The sequence below is a fragment of the Arvicanthis niloticus genome, chromosome 4, assembly GCF_011762505.2.
Source record: "Arvicanthis niloticus isolate mArvNil1 chromosome 4, mArvNil1.pat.X, whole genome shotgun sequence".
NCBI lineage: Eukaryota > Metazoa > Chordata > Mammalia > Rodentia > Muridae > Arvicanthis > Arvicanthis niloticus.
Window position 1 is genome coordinate 83,930,188 of NC_047661.1, and position 22,540 is coordinate 83,952,727.

General features: G+C 47.5%; 1 protein-coding gene across 1 annotated transcript; it reads right to left on the reverse strand.

Annotated features, from left to right (window-relative positions):
- Window positions 1-551: 551 nt before the first annotated feature.
- On the reverse strand, window positions 552-22,076 carry Wnt2b (Wnt family member 2B). The gene is made up of 5 exons (XM_034501341.2): window positions 21,600-22,076; window positions 15,078-15,298; window positions 13,584-13,861; window positions 11,577-11,841; window positions 552-8,042 (listed from the first exon to the last, which is right to left on the reverse strand). Exons 1-5 carry the CDS (start codon window positions 21,779-21,781, stop codon window positions 7,813-7,815), a joined length of 1,176 nt encoding a protein of 391 aa, XP_034357232.1. The 5' UTR covers window positions 21,782-22,076; the 3' UTR covers window positions 552-7,812.
- Between the last annotated feature and the right edge of the window lie 464 nt (window positions 22,077-22,540).

Consider the following 22,540-nt stretch of genomic DNA (forward strand, 5'->3'; position numbering starts at 1 on the left):
GGAGAGGAGGGGAAAAGCTGAGATGACACTAACAAACACCATCTCGTGAAGTCCCTGCCTCCCTCCCCACACTTACTCATGCAGCTAGGTGAAGCAGAAACCTAAGATACTGCTCGCCTGTGGGCTTAGTCAAGAAGCATTAAAATACACACACTCAGCACTGCACTGGGTCCAGCACATAATCCAGTATTTATGCTGTTTTTGAAAGTGCCATCAGGAAACTCAACGGAGGAGTAGGATTGCCCTTGTGCTTTCAGTTCATGTAAGTTAGGGAAATTCTGTCAAGTCCACTAGATTAAATAAATACTCTGCTACATAGCTGTTCTTATCAACCTAACAAATCTAACCAACACAGATCTAGTTGGAGACATGGGCTCAGTCTACCCTTGGCTGTTGGTCCAGTGTCTGTAGTGGATTAGAACTGTCTTCTCACGCGCTTGCTTTTGGTCTCTAAAATTCTTCTGAGGTTTCCCTCTATCCACTGTGTCCTCAGATATCATGAACCTGTGGCCCATATATCAAATGGAATAAGAGTCAGGCAAGTTTTAAGGTTTGGAGTGAAGCAGAGAAATGTATTTTCTAATCATTTGTAAATTGTTCCTTTTGTACATTCTCATTTCTTATGCATTTGACGTGACTGATGTCAGGTTCTGGGCCTAATGCTACATTCATGTGTCATAGCTCCAGGCATTTAATATCACTTGATTAACTCAGAGTTTCAAATGATAAGGATCAGTAGTTGATGATGCATAGCATTTTGGTGGATTTCACAAACAGCCATCTCTTTGAGTTGTCGTATATATATCAAATGAACTCATCCCAGTACTTTCCCGTAGATGCCCTGGAGCTCACTGACATAGCTGTTCTGTGGTTCTCATGGGACTCTGAACCTACTGACACAGTCACCGAATAATAAAGCTCTGGGCTCAGCATTCTGGTTTCTCTGTATTCCCCAATGTATATACTATATACTTGCTTGAAATTCCTAATATATTGCTTATACATTCTTGCTTGTAAGCCTCAGCACACACCAGTTCCTTCAACATAGAATGCCTTCCTCTGACTGCCTTCCAGCTGTTCATGCCTTATCTTATAACATTCCAGCTCTCAGGCACCTCCTTTGGAAAAACATCTTGATGGATCTCATCCATACTTCCTTTATTCTATCACTTGTTGCCCAGTCTTTGTTTGTCTCTGCATAGCTGCTGTTTCTGTGTGTTGTCTCCTAACAATCATAATGCTAACAAAGATGGCCATTCCCTAACTCCCTTTCCCCTTGTCCTTTTCATTCTACACAAACCTATGAAGGCCTACTGGTGGCCTGTCCAAGGTCATCAGGGTCCTAGTGCACCTTCCTCCCTTTTCTTGTATTCCTTGGAGAAACAAGGCATCTGTTGATGGAAGGCCTGCATATCAGCATGTGGGTCATCACATTTAGGAAATACTTAACCCTTTGATTTGTCCATCTCTACATTCTTCTCAGACATTTTCAAGCTACAGACATGAAACCAGGAGTAGACCCAAAGATAGAAGTAGGGAAATTTCCACTGAAAGCCAAGGTAGAATTTCCCTTCCTTTTCACACAAGATCTATGAAGCTGCTGTTGTCAGCAGCTCACCAGACATACTCCTGCTCTGACTCTTTTCCAGGAGTCAGGGTTAGTTTAAGAAAAACCTCTTGCTAGAAGCCATGACCTCGTACTTTTATCCCCTCCATCTGGCGTGCGGCCTCATGGGGCTGTGCTGCTATGCAGGAGGTGAGCAGTGGAATTCTTTAGATGGTGACTTCTGAGCCCACATGTGGAGGCAGTTGGGGGTGGAGAGCAGGAGAACAGTGAGAGCCAAGATGGATGGACCACAAACTAAGGGTTGCTGCACGAGAAATTCTGACTATGGCTAGGTGTTCTTTGCCTAGCTCAAGCAGGGGCCCAGGTCAGAGAGCTGCAATGTCCCAGTCTATGATTGATGAATACTGTGCTTCTGCAGCTTCCCTTCTGACTTCTCGGCTGGGGAACACCAGTGGGATATGAAAGGGATTTGAGGGCTTATGCTATCTTAAGCAAGTGTACTTCAGTGTAGGACAGGGAAGGGTTGGCTGGGTTGCCTTTTCTCGTTGTCTATGATAAACTGAGACCCCAATTTTGAGTAAGTGCAGAAGGGGGAACTGAGAGAAGCAAGAGATTTTGATCAAATAAAATCTGCTTCTGCCTCATCTTAGAAAGTTTTCTCTGCATCATAGATCTCCTTTGTCTTAGATGTGTCCAGCCTGCAGCCCATAAGCTACATGTATCTGCACATAGCAAAGAATAGCTATAAATGCAGCCCAACACAAAATTATAGTTATAAGCTTACTTAAATATGAGAGGCTTTGTGATTTGCCTGCATGGTTCTTGAGCAAAGGTATTTGATTTATATTGTCAAGGTTGGACACAGCTGGTAGATGAACTGCATGTCGCAGATAACGTCCTGAGTGGGCTTGGGTGGGATGGTGGCTTAGCTCTCTCACCAAGGATTTGGTAGTGATTTTTAAAAAGAATGAAGTCTCAAAGAAAATTCAAAACAAACCCACAGTATAGCCATGTCTTCTCATGACTACTTCCACTCTGCCTATGCATTGTGTACCACTGGAAAAGAACTTAAGAGAAAATAAAACAAACAAACAAACAAAAAATGAATGCTAATCTGAGGGTGGAGTGGGGCTACAAAGACTGAGAAGCAAAGGCTGCTGAAATGCAGAGTTCTTTGTAGAGTGATGGTTAACAGTGACAGCATAGGAACAAGACATTGATGAGGTTAGAGGAATGTAGACTTAGTCTTTATGACCTCTGCTTAGATACTCTGCTGGCAGTCTAGGACTCCTCCATGGGTTGGGCCAGTTAACAGTAGTTTCTGTTCTGAAGTGCTGGTACTATGGCAACACCTCCCCCATCCCCAAATCCTAACATCCTCAGACTTTTAAAAGAGTATATAATATTTGAAGCTAAAAGTAAACTAAGTTTGCATTCTGGGGGGATCATTCACTGAACCTCTCTGAATGGCTCCATAAAATAGAGTAATCTCTCCCTCACAAGCCCTGGGGTGATTGTGAGACCTATATATACTTGCCCAAGCATTTTGTGCACAAAAGGCTTTTGTGAGCACTGTTGCCATTTTTGTGGAAGCCCCATCTTGGAATTTGTCAAAAGTTGAAACTGTGGCTTGGCTTTTCTCTTCGGCCATAGCTGCTTACAGGGGCTGGTAGTGTTGACAAAGTGTAAGGAGAATTCTGCCTTCCTGGCTAAGGAACTCCTATGTCCAGCTGCTCTAGCTGTAGATTCATAGGCAAAATGGAAGTGAACAACAACAGAAGATACTTGAGAGTTAGGGAGTAAAGCAGAGAATGTTCATCTTGCATTTTCAAATCCTGGGTGACTGCCGCATCCTAAGTGGATGGCTACAGCAATGTTTAGAGATGATCCAAGCTGTGGAAGTGGGGAAACTTCAGGTCTATTCTCTGAGACCTGTCAATCATCCAAAGATAAAGACCACTCCTGAAAGGTCACAGTCGGACACAGTTACCCTCTCGAAGCCACTGCTTGTTCCTCTAGACCTCTCTTAAAGAGACCGTTCCTGGAATCAAAGGTATACTGTTTAAAATAGCAGGTCATAAAGAGCAAGCTCAGACTGTGTATACCTCAGAGCAGTCCCAGGAGGCTGGCCAGTCACTCAGAATACATAGGATGCACTCTTCCCTGTCCTCAGTGCAGACCAAGTTTGAGAAGTTACATGGCCTCAACCACTCTGCTTGGGTGGTAATTCTCCACCCTTGATCTCTTCTCCGTGCCCTTTCTGTGTCCTTCCTCTACCACCTCCCAGGAGAGTACCAATTCCCAAAGCAAACATTACATTGAATGTTGATAATGTAGTTTTGAAACATTCCTTGCTTGTAGCTGACCCTGTTGTTGGTGTGACTTCTGGAGGATCTAGCTGCTTGTTTCAATTGTTGGGAGAGGTGAGATTATTATAATTCCCATACAACCCATAAAAAACTTGTGAGTCTGTTTTGAGTGCGCCTTCTGCACGTGGGTACATGTGGGCCCTCAAAGTAACGCTCAGGCTGACAGGAAGGCAAAGAGTAAAAAGGGAACATGTCTTTCCTATATTCCAACATTGCTTCAGAGGTGCCCAACCCCCGCAGTACAGGCAGCTCCCTAGTGGAAGGTGGGGGGCAGAGGCCTCCAACAAGGCCATCAATAACCAGGTGTGTAATGTGAAGCTCTCTGTATTTCATTTCTGCACCCAGGGCCAGCTCTGCAGGCTTGCTTATGGAGCGCTCTGTGTCTGGCACCTCTCTCCACCAGACCCAGGCGCCCAGGGCCCACCGACCTGCCCAGGAATGCACTGCATTGTTCTCTGCTGCTGTAATTTGGCTGTAGGAGCTAGGCAGAATGCCTCCCAGGGATGAGAAACACTCTCCCTGGCCGCCTCCCTTATCCCCAGCTAGCTTGGGCTTCTGCCCTATGACCACTGAGAGCATTTAAATAAAAATTTTAGAAAGGCGGGGGTGGGGTGGGAAATCCTGATTATCTGTCTTCTATTAAGCCATGCAGAAACTTATGTCCTAGTGGGTCTAAGAATTTGGCAAGAGGCTTGATGGTTGGTGTTCTTGATAAGGGATGTAAGAGAAAGGGGAAGATAGTTTCCTGCAGCAGAGGAGAAGAGAGATGAGGCCTAGAGTGCTCATATGTTAGATCTCCAAAGCTTTGCAAACAGACCCTAGAACAGCATTTTCTTCTTTTAATCGGAAGTACCTGATTTACCTTTACTCATTGCCATTATTCAGAGCTGAAAACTGAAATCTGGTTCTTTCCTATAGTGCTGAGTTACAGGGTTATGGCCAGCATTCTTTCTTCCTCATTCTTTCTTCCTCTTGCTTGTTTGTTTGAGAGAGGGTCTTACTTTGCTCTTAAGCTAACATGGAGCTCACTGGTCATAAACACAGCTATTTTCCTGCATCAGCCCCCTGGAGTGTTGGGATTACAGCGTGAGCCATCACCCTGGCTCTTCTATTTAAAAGAAACTGGCTGCAGGCTGTGCAGCTGAGGTACTTCAGTCATGTGACTTCTCCAAAAAGATCCTATTATCCCTAAAGGATAGAAACAGTATCTTTTAAGTTCACTTTGTATCCAAATAGCTCTTATTGAAATACACTGTCCTAAATGTTTACCAAAAGATAAATGAAATACAGGCCAAAAAGCGAGAAAGGAACTGAGGAGGGAAGTTAAGACACTGCTGGTGGGTGACATACCTCTACCTTCTAGAGACTAGACAGAAGAGGGGGCCTTTGGAGCAGATGAGGGGTAGCAGCAAAATTATATGGAGTCCCAGCACTGAGTAAAGTTCTTGTTTTGTTGCTTGTTCCAAATAAATCGGTTTCTGTTTGTATAGTGCAGAATGAACGCCAGTTGTCTAAAGCCAGTTGGAATGCAGAGACGAGCTAAGTTCTGAGGAAAAATTAATTGTTTAGTCATCATTCCTTCTTGGGGCCACACAGCTTCCGTAGCAGGACTCAGATAGACATCTTTTCTCTCACATAAACACCTCACTTTATAAACTTCTCACTTCCCGGGCAGCTATTTCTCTCTGAACCATTTAGAAGTGGTTATGTATCTTCATCAGCTAGAATTTGGAGCCCAGGGGTAAGCATGGAATAATATGAGATGTCACAGATGTCTACCACAACTAAGAACCCAGACTCAAAGAGAATACAGCACAGGTAGATTTACCTCAGGCTGGCTTCCTGTAGAAGGCCAGTGCCATCACTAATATAGTTGCTTGGATGTTCTCACCCCTGCCCCAAAGCTCCCCACTTCCAAAAGAAGTCCTCTCCCCTCTGCCCCGCTCCCTGACCCCACCACTGGTTCATCAGTTACCCAGTTGACTCCACTCTGCGAGGAAGACATTCCCTCCGTCTGACTCACTCAGTCCCGTTTCTCCAGTCATCCCCTCACCACAGACCACAAGGGCCCTGACTAGCTCATGTTTTGTGTTAATGGATGTGAAACCGGAGCAAATCCCCTCACCAAAAGAAAAACCACACTAAACTCTCCCACACAGGTCTCAGCAGGTTACACAAATATTAGTCCTATCATCCAAATAAATCTGCCTCTGTGGCCAGAGCTATGCCCATCCCCCACCCCCTAGCCTCCTGCTGCCTGGGCAGAATGAAGTTAAGTTGCTCCACAAACATCTGAGAGTCCGATTGGATGAAGAAGAACCTGAGAAGAGAGAGGAGCTATATCCAGAATTCCTTGTGATATCTTCATAATCTAGTCTGTTGTCAAGACCAGACAGGCCTAAATCAGAAGGTCCTAGGGAAGTAGGATGCACTTAACTAGTCAGAAGCATTGACAACGTGTATCAGTTGGCTGGAGTTTAGGACACAGATTTCAGTATCACCCTCCCTTTATGGATAAGAAAATGGGCCAGGAGAATTTAAAGACCCTGCTGAAAATTAAAAAATAGGAAGTAGCTGGGATTAGACCTAAGTCTGTTATAACTGGATTTCCATACTATTCCTGTTTATCAGTAGGCAACAAAATGCCCATTGTCTAGGTCACATAAAAGTAGGCCACCAACGTTTCAAACCCCCATGTCGTCATGCCTGCTGTCTTTGGAGACTGCACTCATGCTTACCCTAGTTAGGCAATGGTTAGTAGCAGAGACAGAACCCTTCCCTGTTTAAGCTGACCATGGAATGGGCAATAGTTATCAGTAGGACCTGGGAAATCACAAAAGAAAGAGTTGCTGAGTAAATGGGAAGGCTACTGCCTTATAAAATGTTTACCCTCCTCGGCTTCAGCACCAGCTCGCTCTCTCCAGCTACTTGCTTTTGTTCCTCCCTCAAAGCTGCAGAGCCTCTCCTCAAGAACTAGCGTAATGAGAGATCTCTGTCTTCCTAGTATACACTGGTCCTCATGTAGCCCTTGAGATGGGGTGTGCTTATTCTCTCCCATGAGTTACCTGCCTCTTGTTTAGTCTTTTCCAAACCTACCAAATCTCCAGAATAATGGATGGGGGAAAGACCCAAGGCCTAACCAGGTTTACTATGTTATTCTCTCACAGTCCTGTTCTGGGACTCTAATGGTCTGTTAAGAGTTTGAACCACTGCAAGCCACCTCACTCTGAACAGGCAGCCAGTGAGCAGTCTGCTGCTGTCTGATGTAGGTAGAAAGGGAGACACAGAGAATATATAGCTGTACAGTATTGTGATTTTCCTCCTCACCAAACCACTAGTTTATAAGCTGCATACAAGCATGAGGTGAGGCCTTGTTCAATGCTGCTAACTCATCTAGCTATCTCAGGGGCTCAGCAGAATACTATAGCTAAGAGTGTCTGCACATACAGTCTCCAGCGAAGGGAGTTTTATCTCTGTCCTATCTATCCTTAGGCAGAGTAGGATCAAACACAGAAGCTAACTCCAGGTTCTCTTCCTGTTGCATACCCAAAGAGTATCAGAAGTCAGTGCAAGCCAAGGGGAGAATGAACCTTGACTTAGTGCAACGCAAATCACTCTGAAGACAGACCTCTTCTACTCTCCCTTCAAACCTCCAGATGGAGAGAGCCACTCAGTGTCCTATATCCATCCCCTATCAACGCCTCCCTAGGGCTAAGGAACCAGCCAGGACATTGGGGTCCCTCTGGATCACTCTCCTAGTCCATAACAGAAGCTGTAGCAGCCCAGGATTGAGGGTGGAGGAAAGTGTGCATGCAAGGATCTTGTGCTTTTGAGTCAGAGGCTTGAAGTGGAGGGAAGAATGAGGTATCTGTGTGTTCAGGTCTGGTCCAGCCACTCTGCCTTCTTCGGGGCCTTGCACGTGTGGACATCCACAGTGTTTCTGCACTCCTTGCACCGCACAGCACAGCACCAGTGGAATTTGCACTCACACTGGGTGACACGGGTGACCCGAGTTGTGTCATACCCTCGGCCACAACACATGATTTCACACCCATCTGTTCCTTTAGAAGTCTTGCTACAGACGCGGCCTGCGGTACCTAGGGAACCTGAGTCAGGGAAGAGAGGTAAGAACCAAGTCACTTTTGCTTTCGACACTCCGGGTACCCTTACACTCTTAAGAAGCCATAAAGAATCTCTGTTTCTGAAAATAGAAACAAAACAGTCATTTGTTGCCCTCTGGTTCCCTTGTTGCCACCATCAAAGCTCCCCAGAGATACCAGTCCCAGCCGCCTTCCCTTTCCTGCAGCCCCCACACTGCCATGTCCTCTCCAGAATCTAGCTTGAAAATGTAAGAACAGTCAGATGAGGTTCTCTATTTTGTCGGGGATATGATGTCATATCTGGATTTAAATTCTAGTTGTGGCACTTCATAGCTGTAGCTATTTAGCAAGTTAATGAATTTATCTGGGCCTCAGTTTTCGTATATGTTAATGTGTATAAAATAATGCCTATCCAGGTATGGTAGCACCTGCCTGTAACCCCATCATGCAAAATACTGAGGCAGGGAAGCTACTTTTGTTCTAGGCTAGCCTGGGCTGTGTAGTGAGTTTGAGGTCAAATTGGAATGCATAGTAAAATGTTGTCTCAAGGAAACAACTCAACATCTAATGAAACAGATTGTTACCATGTATTTATATTTCTGTCCAGAAGAGATAGGCTGATCGGCATGACTGGCTGGAGGCTTATCACTAAGGAGTTTCTGTGTCATACCCCTTTCAGAAGGGATTTTTGACAAGTAGGGTAGCTTTCTCCTTTCACAGGGAATGCTAATCCAAAAGATGTCAGCACAAAAAGACTCCATCAACCCTTTTCCTAATAACAGGGACCCATGGCCTGAGACTTCAGGAAAAACTTCAACAGCAATAGCCTCCACATTCCACTAGGATATGGAGAAGAGGAAAAGCAGAAAGTCTTTGTTTTGAGCTTATTGGTTTAAAATCTCTGATTTAGGGCTAGGGGTGTAGTTCAGTGGTTACATACTTGCCTAGCATGTGCAAGACCCTGGATTGGATCCCAGCACTGTTACAGTGATGACCACAACAGTGTAGAAGACATGAATGTCTTATAATTACATGGTACAGCAACAACATGAGCGGACATCTAAGCACACATACACAGAGTGCACACACATGCTCAATTTTCTTTCTTAAAATTTTTATGTATGTGTATGTGTGTGTATCTGTGTGTGTATGTATGTATGTATGTATGTATGTATGTATGTATGTATGTATGTGGGCATGCATGGGCCATAGCATGCATTCAGAAGTCAGAGAACAGCTTGTGGGAGTTGGTTCTCTCCTACCGTTTGGTACCATGGGGGTCAAACTCAGATGAACAGGGTTTGCAGAAGCACCTTTACCTGCTGAACCACTTTCCCAGCTCCCAGTTTTACTTTTTAAGATTGATTTTATTTATTTTATTGTGTATATGTATATCTTTGTATGTGTGTGTGCACACTTGTGTGTAGGTGCCCTCACAGGCCAGAAGAGGGCATCAGTCCCCTGTATTCCATTCTGAGCAACGTAACGTGGGTGCTAGGAACTGAACTCAGGTCCTCTAGAGGAGTATCAAGTAATTTTAACCGCTCAACCATTTCTCCAGCCCCCTCTATTTTCTTTTTTAACAACAGGAATATATAATCCAAAATGTTAGCAAACTTATGCTCTAGAGTATGGGCTGACTAAGTCTACTATGTATGTTATTCTAACTCCAAGGGCTGGGTCTCAAGTACCAAAATCCTATTCTACAATCTGGGGCTATACAAGTATACTAGCTACTAACTGTACTAGATCTCTTAAATTCAATGAATTTAAATTAGCTAAACTAAAAGGTTTTGGTTTTGAATTGGACTAACGTGTCTGTCACACTTGATCATGGTTTTATTCGGTGTTGTTTGCTGCCCAACATCAACTGTAGTTCTAAAAATATTAAATGGACAATGCAAAGATAATTGACTAAAACTTGTAAGTGTATGTTATTAACATCGTCTTATTTGTGACTCAGTGGTAGTGCCAGTGCCCAGCATATTGTAAGGTCCTGGTTTAGATCAGCAGTATCACCAAAACAGTGAATCTACTATCGTATGCATCACTTAAAAATTAAGCTTCATCACAGGTATGTATGTCTAAGAAGCAGAGTACATATAAGGTTTAGCAGTACCTGCACTTTGAGGCGTCCCTTGCCCTTGGAGTACAGCCCCCATAGATAAGAGGGGACATGTGTAACCACATGTAGCTTGTTGGCTTCTGCTCTAGAGACAACAGCAGTGAGTATTTGATTAATGCAGGAAGTTTAGTCAGGCAATACTGCCAAGGAGGGGATACCTGGCTCCATACTCATGGGGTGGCTTATACCAGTGGGATTTGGGGGGCTTATGAGACCTAAATTTATGCCTTTGAGAAAAATTAATAAGTGTATGACTCATCCTTCCTCCAAATTCCGAAGATCCTTCTCCAAAGGCACATTTTAGGGGTGGTAGAATAGTCTATACAGATATGTGGAAATTATTCCTGGGCATCCAGATATGAATCCTCCGAATTAGACCACATGGAAAAGCTACCTCGTGGCAGTATACCACTAGAAGGTCAGAGGGCATCACTGACCTCTCTGACTTCTCTAGAGTGCATATGGCCTCTGATAGGAAGAGCGATGCCACCCACTTTCTTTGGGCTGAAGCACTCTAGGCCACTTGACCCTAGGAATGATAAGGAGTGCAAACAAATAGGACGGAAGCCACAGTGCAGGGCTCTACTTGGCCAAGTCTTGACTATCGAATCTGCCTGGAAAAAGAGCCTGGGATGCCATGACAGGAACCAGAAGAGAAGCAGTTCCATTGAGCCACACACTGTTCCTGGTTTAACTTACCCGGGCCAAGATGGGAGCTTCCGTTCTCTTGGAGAAACACCTTATCACCTTGCAGCATTCCCAAGACCCCCACCCCACTACCTCACAAACTTAGAACAGACTGAGAAGCAGCCATTTTATCTTGTAATCCAGCATTTGCTGCTTCACCAGCCTTGGCAGAGGCCCTCCTGTTTCCCTCACTTCTGGAATCTGTAGTGGCAGCACATCAAGAAGCAGCTTCGATTCCCCATATTCAAACAAATCTGCCTTGATTTCTCTAGCCACTTTTCTTTGTAGTTACATTTGCTTGCTTTATCTCCTTCCTGGCTCTGGCTGGTTCTCTCCCTCCCTCCCTCCCTCCCTCCCTCCCTCCCTCCCTCCCTCCCTCCGTCCCTCCCTCCCTCTCTCCTCTCTCTCTCTCTCTCTCTCTCTCTCTCTCTCTCTTGTGTGTTGCCCAGAACTTGGAAACAAGTAGCTCATTTAAATATTCTCTTATTCTCTGAGTAGTAGTACCTACCATGTCCCGGATACCAGGGATATAGTGAGTGACATATGACCTGCTTGTGGAACCTGGGGCCTGGCAGCCTGAGACATATCTATCCTGGGGAGGTTTTCATTGTAAGGAAGCGACTGACTCCTTTCCCTTCCTTAACTCCTGCAAACTGGACAGCCTTTGATTAGGCAGAAGTACGTGCCTTAATAACTAGACTCCATGCCTCTGCCTGCTTTTTTCTCACCTGCAGCCTTGTCCAAGACACAGTAGTCAGGGGAGTTGTCAAAGTAGACAAGATCAGTCCGGGTGGCATGGCGATAGCCTTGGCGGGCTGCTGTGAAATTGGCCCCATCCTGCGTGGCCGTCACCTGCACAGCCCCATCATATCGCCTCCTCAGGTAGTCACCAGTGCGGCGGAAGTCTGAGAGTGCTCTCCAGCAGGTGCGCAGAGTACAGGAGCCACTCACACCATGACACTTACACTCCAGCTTCAGAAATCGCCGTACAGCCTACAGGAGGAAGGAGACAGCTCAGGACACTATGGAGTCATCCCTGGGTTAAAAGCAGTAGTGCTTTGTGCTCTGCTGGTCCAGGCCTGCTGGTTGAGCTCTCGGTGAGTCTCTGCCACATCAGACCCCACCCAATCTTTCTGACCTCATTATAGAATCTCTTCTAGGAAATCTTCCTGGACCAACAATCCTTTGACTGATGGATTGTCAAGCCACAGGTGTCTGCTCCTGATTTTAAAGAGCTAAGTGGCCGGACAGTGGTGGCGCACGCCTTTAATCCCAGCACTTGGGAGGCAGAGGCAGGCGGATTTCTGAGTTTGAGGCCAGCCTGGTCTACAGAGTGAGTTCCAGGACAGCCAGGGCTACACAGAAAAACCCTGTCTCAAAACCTCTCTGCCGCCCCCCCCCCCCAAAAAAAGAGCTAAGTGCCATGTCTTCTGCTTTTATAGCATGCCATTTCTCAGCACAGTATATAGCAGATGCTCAAATACCAGTGAATACCTGAAGCTATACCAGAATCTCTTAGTTGTTATGAAGCAACGTTTTCTTTAAAAAAAAAAAAAAAAAAAAAGAACAAAACAAAACTACTTTTGGGGCCATGATGCTGATATAAATGAAAGGGACTTGCCATGCAGTCCTGGCAACCTGGGTTTGATCCCCAGAACACACATTATAAGTAGAAGGAGAGAACCAGTTCCACAAAGTTGTGCTCTGACCTCCACACATGCACCATGCCATGCCTGCCTGCCTGTATTTATCATGCATACATCCACAATAGTAAATTAAAATTATAAATTAAAAGCTACTTTGGGGCTTGGGAGATGGCTGGGGATGTAAGAGCATTTACAGTCCCGGTGAGGACCTGAGTTTAAGTCTTTTTGACCTATGTAAAAAGCTAGGTGTGGTAGCACATGGACCTATAATCCCAGTGGTGGGCATCGGGGTACAGAAACAGGAGGATTGGAGACAGGAAGATTGCTGGGATTGAGCTCCAGCTTCAGTAAGAGACCCTAATCAAGAGAATACGGTGGAAAGTAGCTGAGCAGGACACCTGACGTCCTCCTCTGGCCTCAGTGACAACACACAGGTGTATACATCCACACGTCCACATGTGTACACACAACCATACACAGATCGAATTTTTAAATATTCAAAATTTGCATTTTAGTTAGGCATGGTGGCACACACAGATAATCTCAGTACTCAGGAGGATGAGACAGCCTAGGATATAGGCAGAGTGAGACTCTGTTCACAAAACAAAACAACACAAAGCAAGGCAGGATGTGATGGCGAATGCCTTGAATTCCAGCACCAAGCAGGCAGATCTGTGTGAGTTCAAGGCCAGTCTGATCGGTATATCGAGTTCCAAGATAGCCAAGACTTCACAGACCTGTCTCAAAAACAAAGAAACAAACGTGGAGCTTAAGTCCCCACCTCACTGATTCCCTCCTCCATGCAGAAAAGCCAAAAGAAAACAAAAAGGAAGGAAAAGGAAAGAAAGAGAAGAGAAAGGGAAAATAAAAAGGAAAAGGAAGTAAAAGGAAGTTATTTTCTGTCTTATGAAAACTTGATTGCAGCTATGCATTCCCACCTCCAACCCCACATTCCCAGGCTCCTGTGCAGCCTGTGGCAGCAGTGAAACAGAAGCTGTTGACTCTTCCACCTTTGAATTCAGCCCATGGTCATACTAACTGATTTACACCAGAAAATATGAACATGCATACCCAGATGTGAGTACTGACCGTGCGACCGCAGCGGTTGTTGTGTAAGTTCATGAGGGCCCGGGCGTCCTTAAGCCTCTTCTCTTTGGCATCCACAAAAGCCTTGGCAAAGCGGACACCATAGTGGATGTTGTCACTACAGCCACCCCAGTCAAAGTCCCCTCGTTGATCATGGTGCCGACCACGGGTATATGGGTCACAGCTGCACACACTCAGCTCACCCTGGCTGCAGGCCCGAGTGATTGCATGGACCACTCCTGCTGATGAGATAGCATAGACAAACGCTGCCTCCCGGCTGCCTACACAGAGAGAGGCAGAGACTTATTACAGGGATGGCCCAGACTGTGTCTTCCACTCCTCTTCCTCTTCCTCCTCCTCCTCCTTTTCCTCCTCCATATCTGCTCCACACACACACACACACACACACTTCTAGGTATTTCTCACAGTGTCTTACTCCGTAGTCCAGGCCTGGAAAGTGTTATGTAAATGTAACCCAGCCTTGAACTTGAGATTTTCCTGTCTCAGCCTCCCTAGAGCTGGGATTGCAGGGCCAGGCCACATGCCCAACTCTGTCCATCCCTTTCTTCAATCAGCACGACTTCAGAAGTGTCCTCAGCTTTTCCAGAGCCCACCCCACCTATCAAAGTATCCTCATTCCTCAGAGTAGCCACCCTCACCTGTCAGCCCTTACTACTCCACTTCTTGGTACATCTGACCCTTCGGGCTGACCTCTAGTCTGGTTCCTCTTGTTTTCCCTAGGGGTCTCCTCCCCCCACGCTCTCTTGCTCTCTCTCACTCTCCCATATGTGCTTTCTCTCTCTCTCTCTCTCTCTCTCTCTCTCTCTCTCTCTCTCTCACACACACACACACACACACACACTCCATGCCACAGAGTTGAGGGAGAGGGAAGAGAGAGAGAACTAGTCCTGATGCAGCTACATCTGCCTTTGTTAACATCCCAGGGCTTCAGGCCCCCTCTGCTGGACAGTTCCCCTGCAATGTGGACCCCTGCCCAGGGGGTCAGCCTGTTCAGAGATCCATCCTTTGCCCTCTAGTTCTGCTGAACTCTTGCTGAGCTGGGGTCAAGGCTCTCGGAATATTTGCATATCACCTTCTGTTTCTTATGCCAATTGCTATAATGTTGGGAATGTTAGGGTGCCTGGGTGAGGATGGTGATTCTGGTGGTAAGAAACAGAGAACCTGGTCCTAGTCCTTAGCCCTAGAGTTCATGGATGCCCAGCTGGGCTTGGATATGGGGAAGCCAGAGAAAGGCAGGAGTAAGATAGAAGTAGTAGGGAATATTTACCTTGATTTATTTACTTAGGTTGAGAGGGGGCCCAGCTTACAAATCTAGACTAGAGAGCAGTTGTTCCTGTCTCCCAGGTTTGCTTACTATTGCTTCTGAGATTACAAAGTAGTATGTAGGGAAATGAAGGGGGTCGTGTCTACCCTTCTAACTCACCACCCCAAGCATAGGAAGGGAAGGGGCTTCAGAAGCTTGGAAGAGGACCCTACTTCTGAGCATAGCACGGCCAAAGACAGTGTGGTCCCGGTCCAGTGTGGTGCAATTCCAGCGGTGATGGCGGAACTGGTGCTGACACTCTCGGATCCATTCCCGGGCACCTTCACCTACTGAGCGCATGATGTCTGGGTAGCGCTGGCACAACTGCCGCTGCCGGCTCACCAGACCGGGGATGTTGTCACAGATCACTCGGGCTCCCAGTGCCCCTATGTACCTGTAAAGTGGAGATGGCCTTGTCATAGCCTCTTGAAAGGGGCTGGGCATCAGCAGAGGGGTAAAGAGGCGAGTTATTTTGTACCTAGACCTTAAAGAGATCCCTTCCTTTCCCAAGACATTCTCTGGGGCTGATGGATAGAAACATTACCTACAATCTCTAACGGGGGGGGGGGGGGGGGACCCAACACAGTCCCAGAAAGAGTAACTGAGTAATTGAGTGGTCTTCACCATTACCAGTGCCCTAGCCAAAAGCCAAAGTGACACACACTTCTAGAACACAGGCCAGGCTTGTGACATGTCATACAAACCCACAGTCTGTTTATTTAATAAACATTAAGATCCTCACAGCAAAATAAACTAACAAAATGAGAATCTGAGACAACACTCTTACATGCTCATGTAAGAGGCACCACTCAGTGGCTGGTCCATGAAGACAGCTTGGCTATCTTCACAGCAGAATGAAGAGAGGAGGGGGCTGGAGAACACATAGTGAGCAGGTTTGAGTAATGTTTACAGCTTTGGATCTGGTAGCTAAAACATCCTCAGTTCTAATCCCGAGGCTACAGAATGAGACCCCTATCTTTTACCTCCCTTCTTGTTCCTTTTACTTCTAGGCCCTAGAACTTTTCTTAATCAGTTTCCCCAACTTACAAGACACAATGTCCAGGAAGAATCTACATGGACAGAGCTGTTTGCAGTGGGAAGCCTGAACAGGACAAAGTAGTAAGAGGCCAAAGGACAGGATAGCACAGACCTTTGAATCCCAGCACTCAGAAGACAGTGACAGGCAAATCTCTCTGAGTTCTAGGGCAGCCTAGTCTACATAGAGAGTTCTAAGCCAGCCACAGCTACATAATGAGAACCTGTCTCTTTATCAATCAACCAACCAACCAACCAATCAATCAATTGAATCAATTAAAAGTGGTAGAGTCTCTAGTCTGACCAATTTATAAGCTCAAGCAAGATGGCCACTGAAGGATAGGTAGGCTGCCAGCACCATTCAAACACTGCTCAAGGCAATATTACCTCTCCTTGCAAACACTCTTGCCTTTGGACTCTACCATGGTCTCAGGAGATTCTGGAGAGAAAGCAGGAGCAATATCACCCTTTCTCCCCAAGAAGTCTTCCAAAGAGATGAGACTCATACCCTCCTTTCTGCAGCTCAGCTCCTCTGCCTTTCTGTCTCCTCTATAACACACACACACACACACACACACACACACACACACACACACAGCACTTTCCCTTGGTATTTTCAGTATATTCTATTCTCTCGTGCCAGCCCTGAAATTGAACTGCTGCTGCCTTTCCTGTTGGGACGTACAGGTGGGAACTGTAGTGACCAGTTGCTACTGCAAACAGAAAAACTTTGGTCTGAGCTATGAATGAGCCAGTGGTTTGGCAATGGCCACAAAGTAGGTCTAGAAGTGAGTGGAGAAAAAAGAAGGCAGCCCAAAGAAGAGGAGCAACCCGACCAGCCCCGAGCCCTGCCCCTCCATTCATTCCCACAGCCAGCCCTCACCCAGACTAGATCATCACTAGTGACAGTAACTCAGGCAAACACAAGGAGGGTTGGCACTGGCCTCTTCAGGAATTCAGGAGGTCTAATGAGCCCCGTCTGTCCTGATGGAAGAGTGAGAGGGCTGTTCCTTCAAGAACAAATCCCATGGAATCAGCATCCCCAGTACTGTCCATCAGGGCAGCAGCTTCCAGGAACAAACAAAATAAACACCCCAGGCTGGGCCTGGCCGGAAAGGCCTGCCTGACGCACAGCTTTGAGTTACACCCACTGCCCTGGTGCTTTGTTTGGAGTATTGAAACCATCGGAGTTGGAGCTCGTCCCTGTCTCACCACCGATCTGCTTCCCCAGTTCAGCCCCAGATTACTGATCTAGGCAATGGGTGTTTGGTTTTTTTTTTTTTTTTTTTTTTTTAATTTTTTTTTTTTTATTTATTTATCTGGGGCTTGGAGGAAGGAGGCTGGATGGGAATGGCAGACCAGTAATCCAGCCCTCATAGACAGTCTGGAGTAGGGTAGGCCAACTCTGGTAAAAAGGCCTTCCTGTGGTCTGACTTTAATCTATTCCACTGTGGCCCACACTGATCCTTCTTATTACATCCTCAATGAGCATGGGAACATCTGGTCGGTATATAAGATGGGAAGATAATTAGGTTTTCCAACTACCATGCTTGTTCCTAAGTAACTGCTTCAAGCCCCTGCGTGGGGTGTGCCCGCTGTCTGGTTCTCAGAGCCCTTGTAGTCAAATGTGGAAACTGCCAATAATACTGACTCTGAAGCCGAACTCATCGCCCTCAGCCCAAAGAACGCTTGCACAATGCCTGCCACGTGCCAGTCACTGGGTTTAGTTGTTAGGGGCACAGAGACTTCATGGTATCTCTCCCTCAGCTCATTGTCTGTGAGAGGATGCCTCAGTCCTGCCTTCCTGTTTTCCCTTTCACTTCCACCCCAGCCTCCTGTGCCAGAGGGCTCTCTTCACCTGCTTTTGACCAGTTTACTTTTCCTTTGGCAAAGTCGCTAGGACCAACACTAGCCCCTTGCTTCTCAGGGTTAGTAAGTGCCTAGACTCCCTCTGCCTCCACATCTAATGAATTGCAATCTTTGTGTCAGTATACCCAGTGCTAAGGAAAGCTTCTGGCACATAATAGATATTCAGTAGTACTAAGTGCTTTCTCTGATTTTCCCCTGCTTCCACCTCTCCTAGGCATCCCCGATTCTATTCAGTTAGCTTGATTCCTTGTCAACACTGCATATTCTTTTGCAGACACTGTTTCCTTTGAACAGAGCCAGGGATCCTCCACTCCCTTTGTTTGTTTGTTTGTTTTATTGTTTTGCTTGCTTGTTGTTTTGTTTTGTTTTGTTTTGTTTTGTTCGAGACAGGATTTCTCTGTGTAACAACCTTGGCTATCCTGAACTCACTTTGTAGACCAGGCTGGCTTCCAACTCACAGAGATCTGCCTGCTTCTGCCTCCCAAGTACTGTGATTAAAGGCGTGAGCCACCACACTTAGCCTCTCTGACTCCTTTGGTGTCTACCCATCAGTATAAATGTTTCAACACAACACAAACAGGACTTAAAATGCAGAGAAGACTGTTAGCCCCCAGATCTGTTCTTTGTATAGTACACAGGTCACAGAACATGCTGTCAAAAAATTCCAAGACATAGTGGAGTGGTGGTTCACAGATGATCCCAACACTCAGAAGGCAGAAACCGACAGATCTCTGTGAGTTTGAAGCCAGCCTGGTCTGTATAGAGTTCCAGGGCAGCCAGGGATGCATACATAATGAGTTGCTTTCTTAAAAAACAACAAACCAGCAAGATGATACCACAGAGTGTGAGGCAGGATAATCTCAACATTATGAGTTCAGGAATATTGATGGAAATCCCACTCTGTGAAAGGATACTTGGGGGGAAACCAGGATGAAGGAGGCGATAGAACTTCAAACACAAGGGGGTTTCGAGGTTGGTTGTTTTGTTTCTGAGTCTCACTATACATCCAAGGCTAGCCTCAAAGTTATGATTCTCCTGCCTCAGCCTCCTGAGTGGTGCTGAGTAGGGCTATTACAGGAATGGGCCACAATGCCCAGCTAAAATTCATTGTTATTCTAAAAGCAAGAGAAACACATGTGGTGCTTGATTGGAAATAAAACTGTATGACTCCAAAATTGGTGTAAATCTGAGCATTTTTTCTTATTATTGAGATAGGAGACAGGGTCTCACTTTTGCCTAAAAAGTGAGACCCTATCTCCTAGCTAGATCACAGACCTGGAACTCAAGTGCTAGGGTCAAGGCTGTGCCCAGCACGTTTTGTTTTTGTTTTTTTCCCTTCCTCTCCTGTTTCTCAGTCTCTTCATTGGTGTAACAGGGATTATAACAGTACCTACCTCACTCATCCTGGAGGTTAAAAGTGATGCTTGACGAGATGCTTGGCCACGGTGCTGGAACTTAGCAAGGGATCAGTAAAGGGTGTCTGTGTATGGTAACAGTGGAACTAATATGGCACTGCTCTCTGCTCCCTCCTTATGAGCCCAAGAACATGCCCAGCTCTTGTGAGTCTCCATATATTCACATTTCTTGTCACAGACTGAGAAGAAACCACGTGCCTCTTCTAGTTAAGAGAAGATGCAGATGGAGTTATAGGAAAGGAAGAAGAAGAATCCTGAGCTGTGACATCAGACTGTTGACTGGTCATAGGGAGAGCCTTCTGCTCCAAAGTAGAACAGAGACACACTGAGTCGGTAGACATCCGCCTCTTCCAGGGACTGTATGATTATACACACTACTTGTCTTGCTGGGTTTGAGATAATCACCTTGGGGACCAGATCTGCCTTTAGAATTCAGGTCTCCTCCTTCTACAAGTGCTGACCACTGAGACAGACATAGACGGCTGTAGTCATGACACGTTGAGGTCAGGGAGATGGAATTGAGCTCTGCAAATGAGGTTTGTACTCCTCTTGGTCCTGAAGCTGCCTTCCCCTGTTTCACATGAACCTAGGAACCACTCAGTCCCTCTGTCCCCTGCCTCCCTCCCTAGCTCTTCCATCTTAGCAGCTTCTGCAACATCTTTAATATGAACCACTTGTGGAGGGAGAGAGGAAGGAAATGGGAAAGGGAGTAAAAATGGGGGCCAGAAGAGCTGCAGGCGAGTCTTTGGAACTGCTACCAGAATGTGGAAATGTCCAGAGTGTTGCTTCCTCATCTCAGTGTCCGTGGGTCACCAAGACTATCGAAGACTGGTGAAAAGCAATCAAGTATTTCAAAAAGCCAGTTGCCATGTCAGCCAGATCAAGGCGGGCACTGGGTACTACATGCTTCCATGCTTTCTTCACAGAGAACCTGAAGACATAAGTCCCCAGCCGACCTGAGTCATAAAGATGAGGGGGTCACTCTAGTCATTGAGAGGCTCCTTTTCTCCATCTTCCTTCTTCCCCTTTCCCTTTCTAAAGGAATGTTTCAAGCCAGATGTCAGATATAGGCCTCTCTGCTTCCTCATCCGAACCCCCCTCTTTGCCTTCCCCAACACTGCAGAGATAAAAAAGATCCAAAAGAAAGATTTTTCTCTAAGAGGAAAACAGCGGTGGGGGTGGGGGTGGAGAGAGCAGCATCTTGAAATGATAGGAATCTGCCGCCCAAGCTGCCTTGCCCCTCAGCCAGCTACCCCTCACCCCTCCAGCCCAGATTCCTAGTCCAGAGGAGAAAAGCAGCCACAGGGTGGGTGCAAGCGAAGAGACCTCGCTTTGTGGGAGGTAGGGGTGGGGGTGGAGAGGGGGTGCTTGTTCCAGGGGAGGAGCAGAGCAAGGGGGAAGGGGCACTGCTTGTTAGAGAGGGGCACTAGCCCAGCCCAAGAGGCCAGTTTGACTGGAGGGGTAAAAGGGAGGATGAGAGATCCGAATCTTTTTGCAGTCTGGTTCTACCCGCTTTGCCCTTTCTGGAAAGACGATGAGTATCCAAAGGGGGCTGGAGGAGTCCTGGGACTGGGTAGGGAATTCTACAAAGAGCACAGCAGGCGACCCGTGGATCTTGGACGCCTTTTGCCTCCTCTGCCCTTTGGAAGTGTGGGAAGATTAAGGACTGCAAGAGGAGATCTGAAGAGAGGGTCTCACAACTCTTGAGACTCTAGAAGCCCCTGGGGTTTGGGGAGGAAAGGTGGGAGGTTATGTCATCTGGGACAGGAGAGCAAAAGGGGACATTGGTGTTCCAAATTACACCTCAAAGCCAAGGCTGGTGACAAATGCCTAGGTTATGCAACCCCAAGTATTTAATTTGTTTCGATTGTGGGAATTAAGGGGAAGTGTGTGCCTCAATTTCACTTCTATGCCTTTCCATGGATGCTACTGGCTCACTGTGTGGGCTAGACTAGCAGAGGGATGTGGGGAGCAACCAGCTGCTCCCCTACTCGTGTCCCCAGGGACCCTTAGGTAGTAGAAGGTTTTTTTTTTTTTTTTTTTTTTTTTCTCTGAAGGCCATGACCATGCGAAACAGTCTCTGCAGGATGTGGAGAGGGTACTAATTCCTCGAACCCACCCTGAGAGAGGCTTGAGTAGAAATACCAAGGGGCACAATATGGCAGTCTAAGGGACTTCAACCATCAGCTCGCTGTTCCAGATGTCCAGTGCTCTCCTCTCCAGCTCCTCATTCTCTCCAACTCCTCACCGGCCACTGGAAACTTCTGGGACTGTCCTTCCTCCAATTCCTCCCAGGCACTTCTGGTGCCTAAGCAGCTGATGCCCAGAGCAATGCGCTAATTCCAGTATGCCTACCCACCCTAGAACCACACTTACCACCAGGACGTGTCTACACGGGCCGGCAGAGTCAGGAGCAACAGCAGCAGCAGGCAGGCAAGACCCAGGCGGGCGGAAGCTGGGGACACGTCGGGGGCCGCGGGTCTGGGCACGGGGACCGGGACGCGGGCACGCCGAGGGGCGAGCTGCGCGGCTTCGTTCTCACCCCGCAGCTTCAGCATAGCTCCGCGCAGACTCCCGCCGCGCAGCCCGCAGGGCCGTGGACGGGCACTGGCTGAGCTTCCTCAGGCGTCTCCTAGATCGCCCCACAGGGTGGCCATGGGGACCATGGGCAATCGGCGACCTCAAGGCACGTGGAGTCCGGGAGCCGGACGCAGGGTTCCCAAGAGCGTATGAGCTACAGGGCCAGAAGACAGACGAGCGCTGAGTCGGGTGTGAGCAGTTGGGTGCGGTGTCAGTGGCTCCAGGGCGCGGAGTGCGGCGGGGGCCAGAGCGCGCCGACAGCCCCTGCGGCCGCAGCTCTCATTGGACGGCGCGGGGCGGGGCCGGGGACACGCGCGGCCTTCAGCGCGGCTCCGCCCGCGCCAGCCCCGGTGCTTCCCGGCGCCCTAGGTGTGGCGGCCGCCTCCTCCCCTCCGTTCTACGGAGCGCCACCGCGCCGCGCCCCCACCTGCTCCGGCCACCCGCGACGGGGCTCTTCCCTGCCTGCAGCCCCCTGTCCCTACCGACGCCACGCCACGCCACCGGGTCCTAGCGCCCTTCACTCACACTCAGCAACGCGGACCGCTGCGTTTGATGGCAAGGCACACTCGGAGTTTGGGGGATGGGGGGCAAAGAGTGGAGGGGGTTGCGGACATTTCCAGTCCTCTAAGCACCGAAGATGTACTTTCTTGTGGTCCTCCCATCCTTGCGCTTCTTGGGAACTGGTAGACACCCGGGCAGCAAGAGTTGCAAGATAGTAGGACTTCCTTGGCCACGCT